At 72.8% G+C, this 4,345-nt stretch overlaps 1 protein-coding gene across 1 annotated transcript in view; it reads left to right on the top strand.

Annotated features, from left to right (window-relative positions):
• SELPLG (selectin P ligand) overlaps nucleotides 1–565 on the top strand; it is a 1,734-nt gene extending 1,169 nt beyond the window's left edge. The window contains exon 2 of the mRNA XM_085313480.1: nucleotides 27–565. Coding sequence (XP_085169606.1) covers nucleotides 27–346 — 320 coding nt within the window. The 3' untranslated portion in view covers nucleotides 347–565. The remainder of the gene's footprint in view (nucleotides 1–26) is intronic.
• The last annotated feature ends 3,780 nt before the right edge of the window (nucleotides 566–4,345 follow it).

The following is a 4,345-nucleotide window of genomic DNA, read 5'->3' as shown; positions in this document are numbered from 1 at the left end:
GACGCGGCCGGGCCCGCGGGACACAGGCAAGACGCCCAGGCAGGACGTCACCGACGGCCTCGTGGGCCAGTGCCTGCTGGCCATCTTCATCCTGGCGCTGGTGGCCGCCACCTTCATCGTCTGCACGGCGGTGCTGGGCACCCTGCTGTGGCGGCGGCGGGCGGGCGGCCGGCGGCTCAGCCGCGTCGAGATGGTGTGCATCTCCTCGCTGCTGCCCGACGGCGAGACCCCCGCCCGCGGCRCCCGGCCCGGCCCCGGCAAGCGGCTGAGGATGCCGCCGGAGCCCGCTTCCGAGGCCGAGGGCGACGACCTGACGCTGAGCAGCTTCCTGCCCGACCACTCCTGAGCGGCGGCCGGGCTGTGCAGGGGCTGGTGCCCGTCTCCGGGCGCCGGCGTCCCCCGGCCCCGGCGTCTCCGCGGAGCAGCAGCGCCGGCTGCACGGGAAGGGGCCCTCCACCACGTTTGGTTTGTGCTTTAACTTATACTAACGCACACGGAAAAGCGGCTTTCCATGTAAGCGATCCCCGCTCGACGCTCCTTTCCCAGACGGAGCCCCATTAAAGCACCCGTGTTTTCTGTACCTGGTGGTCTCTCTGCAGCGGGCGCAGGATGGTGGCTCGTGACATGATGCCCTGCACCGCAGCCCGTGCAGCACCCTATCCTGTGCAGCACCGTGCACCGCATCCCGTGCAGCACCACAGCCCGTGCAGCTTCTCATCCCGTGCAGCACCGCAGCCCGTGCAGCGCTGCATCCCCAGCAGCGCTGCATCCCGTGCAGCACCGCAGCCCGTGCAGCGCTGCATCCCCGGCAGCGCTGCATCCCGTGCAGCACCGTAGCCCGTGCAGCGCTGCATCCCGTGCAGCACCGCAGCCCGTGCAGCACCCTATCCTGTGCAGCACCGTGCACCGCATCCCGTGCAGCACCGTAGCCCGTGCAGCGCTGCATCCCCAGCAGCACCGCAGCCCGTGCAGCGCTGCATCCCCAGCAGCACCGCAGCCCGTGCTGTGCTGGTGGTGGGCGCCTGCCCCCACCCCCTGCAGAAATGCCAGCGCTTTGCCCCGCTCCGGCAGCAGCCAGCCGAGTGAAGGGGGAGCCAGCAGCAACTGTCCTGCTCAGTCGGCGCTGGCGGTGCCGGGGGCGAGGGAGGCGGCGGACGCCCCACGGCGGGAGGCTGTGTGCATGCCCCCGCCCTCCACGTCGGGGCTGGCGGGCCGGCTCGGGGGCAGAAACGCCAGAGCCGCTCCAGGCGTACCGTGTTCCCGCGCCCGGCGAGGTGGGGATGCTCCTGCGGGGCCCGTCGCCTCTCGGGGCGGTGCCGAGCGCCGCTGCCGCGTCCCCAGCGCCGCCGGGTGCTGGGGGTGCTCGTCCCACCCCCTGGGCCGGGAATGGCAGCTGTGGGCTCTTGGCCTCGTGGGCACGGCTTTTCCCAGGCCTGTCCCCAGCCGGCACGTGGCCACGGAGGGGGGGAGCAGCCCTGTCCGATGCCTGCCGGGGGGGGGAGGCTGGCCATGAGCGGCCGCCGAGGGTCCCCCTGCTCCTGTGGGTCCCCCAAAGGGCAAAGCAGGCTCCCGGGCACCTGTGTTTGCTCCCTGGACACCCGGGTTTGCTCCCTGGACACGCGGGGCTGCTCCGGGGAATTGCAGCTTTGCTCCCGGGACACGCGGGGCTGCTCCGGGGAATCGCAGCTTTGCTCCCGGCCTCCCCACGGGCCGCCTTGGCCGCGCGGCTCCGCTGGGCTCCCTCCCTCCTCCACCGCAGCCTCTTCCCGCGGCTCCCAGCTCCCCGCTGCTGGGACTCGGCTGCTCCTCCTGCTTCCCGACTTGCGGCAGAAGCCGGCAGAGGGAGCGCAGGAATAGCACAGCGTGTCCCTGCCCGAGCCGCGCTTGCGTCCCCGTCCCCACGTCCCCGCACCCTTCAGCCCCTCCATCCTCCTCCTCGCCCACCGCCGGAGCCCTGGCTGCCGCGGGGAGCGCCGCAGCCGCCCGCAGCCCCTCGCCGGGGGCCGGCTGTTTGCGTTCGCCCCACGGCGCAGATGTTTTCCGTCTGAGGCTAACGAGCTCCCCGCTCCCCCYGCTCAGCGCAAACGTTTGGGGCCGGCCCCGCGCGGGAGCTGCGGATCGGCCGAGGCACCGCGGGAGCCGCCGGGAGCCGAAGCTGCCGGCGGGCGCCCGGCGCCGCTCGCCGCCTCTCCCTGCAGCCCCGGCAAAGCGCCAGCCCAGAGGAGCAAATTACAAGCAGAGCGAGGCCGAAACGTCTCAAATTGCCGGTTAGGGTCGGGGCTGGCTCCGCCGAGCAGCCCGCCGCGCCGAGCCCCGCCAGCCCCGCGGTTCATCTGCCCCAAATTAGAGAGCGGCCGGGGCAGCGCGGCCCTGCCCAGCGCCGAGGGGCTGAGCCGCCCTCGCCGCGGCCAAAACGGCAGCGTAAGGGCTGGGGCCGGAGCCGTCCCGCGCCTCCACCGTCCTCCCYGGGGAGCCGAGAGGGATGGGGACTCTGGGCGAGAAGGGAGGGAGGTCCCACCAGGGAGGTCTAGAGGCCATGGGCAAGSAGGGATGGAGACCTGGTGAAGGAGGGATGGAGATCCCATCGGGAAGGGATGGAGCCCTGGGCAAGGAGGGGTGGAGATCCCACCAGCAAGGGTTGGTGGCCATGGGCAAGGAGGGATGGAGACCTGGTGAAGGAGGGAGGGAGATCCCACCAGTGAGGGTTGGAGATCTGACACAGAGCGTGATGAAGATTCCACTGGGGAGGGATGGAGACCCTGCCAAGGAGTGAGGGAGATCCCAGTGGGGAGGGATGAAGATGATGGGCAAGGAGGGCTGCAGATCCCACCAGGAGGGCGGGAGCCCTCTGCCCAGGGTGCTCAGAGCCCTCCCGAAACACCCTTGGAGGCCGAGGCGGAGGCAGAGCAGCCAGCTCCCTGGCCTCGCCGCCAGCGCGGCGGGACCGGCGCTGAGCCTGCGTTAGCTCCGCGGCGTTTCGCCGCGCGGCGCCAGCTGCAGCCGGCTGCTCCCCGGCTTCGCAGGGCACCGGCAGCCCGGCCCCGCGCAGACGCAGCGGGGCGCTTCGGGGAGGTTTGCCGCGGCGCGAGGCCCTGCCGGCGTGAGGCCAGCCGGGAGCGGCAAGGGGACGCCGACGGCGCGGGGCTGCGAGCGGGCGCGGGGCGCCGCGAGAGGCAGGCCGAGCGTTTCGGGAAGCGGCGGCTCTGATTGCATTTGGCAACACGGGTGAAACCCGATACCGGACGGTTCCCCCCCAGCGTCCCGCGGGACCGAGCGCGGCGCTGCGGCTGCGGCGGCACGGCTGCAGCGCGGGGCCCCGCTCCCCTCGCTGCTGCCGCGCCGGGGAGGGCAGCGGGGCCGGGGACGCCGTGCCGCACCGCGCCGCGCCGGCCGGCGGCTCCCTGCTTCGCCGACGGCTTTTTCGGGCGATTTTTTGGCGGTCCCGGGGGGGAGGCACGCGCAGAAGAAAATAGCAAGCGGGTGAGGTCACCCGCAGCCGGCTGCAAGCGCGTCTTGAGCAACGTCAGCCGCCGCGGGAGACGGAGGGGGGCTTGCCGGCCGGCGGCAGGGGCACCGCTGCGTGGGGGGCCGAGGCGATGCCCACCACCCCGGCGTCGCTTGCCGTGCCCCGAGTGCCACGGGGCCCGGTGCAGCCCCGTGCGCGGCCGTGGGAAAGCCTCCGGGCCGCTGTCTCCACGAAGCCCCAGTCCAAAGCAAGGAAATCCCAATTTCCTGCAAAGAAAGGGCTCCCTTCACGGCTCGCTGCCTTCGGGGCATTTCCAGCACCGAGGGATATCCCGGAGGATGCATGCCAAGGGATATCCCGAGGGATATCCCGGAGGATGCATCTGTTTTCCCGGGGTGTCCTTGGCGGGGGCTGCGCCTCGGCTTGTCCCCAGCACCGGTCTGAGCCACGCCGGGCCGGACCGCAGCGGGTCCAGGATTCGGGATCGCAGCGGGACTCGAGGCCGGGGACGGGACCCGGGGAGCGCCGGGAGCGGGGCGGCCGGACCCGAGCCGGCGGGAGGATTTCGGTGCCGCCAGGGCGGCCGGCTGAGCCACGTGGCCGCGGCGAGGGCTGCGCAGAGCCGGGCTCCCAGCTCCGTCCTTGGTGGTGGTGGGGGGGGGGGTGCAAAAAGAAAAAAATAGCCTTGGCGATAAATGTCACCCGCCCCGGCGGGGCGTTTGCGCGGGGCTCGCCGGCGGCCACGCAGCGGCTGCTGCGAGGGGCCGAGAAGCGGCGCGGGGGGCCGCCGGGGCCTCCTCCCTTCCCCGCTCCCTCCCCGCGCCGGCCCTAATGAGAACAAGCTGGCCGGCGGCTGCGGCAGCCAGCGGGCTCGGGGCG

Source organism: Rhea americana, unplaced genomic scaffold, assembly GCF_003343005.1.
Source record: "Rhea americana isolate MKP2758 unplaced genomic scaffold, rheAme1 scaffold_389, whole genome shotgun sequence".
In the NCBI taxonomy this organism is placed as follows: Eukaryota; Metazoa; Chordata; class Aves; order Rheiformes; family Rheidae; genus Rhea; species Rhea americana.
The sequence above is the reverse complement of the archived record's forward strand: the minus strand, read 5'-3'. Positions and strand labels throughout refer to the sequence as shown.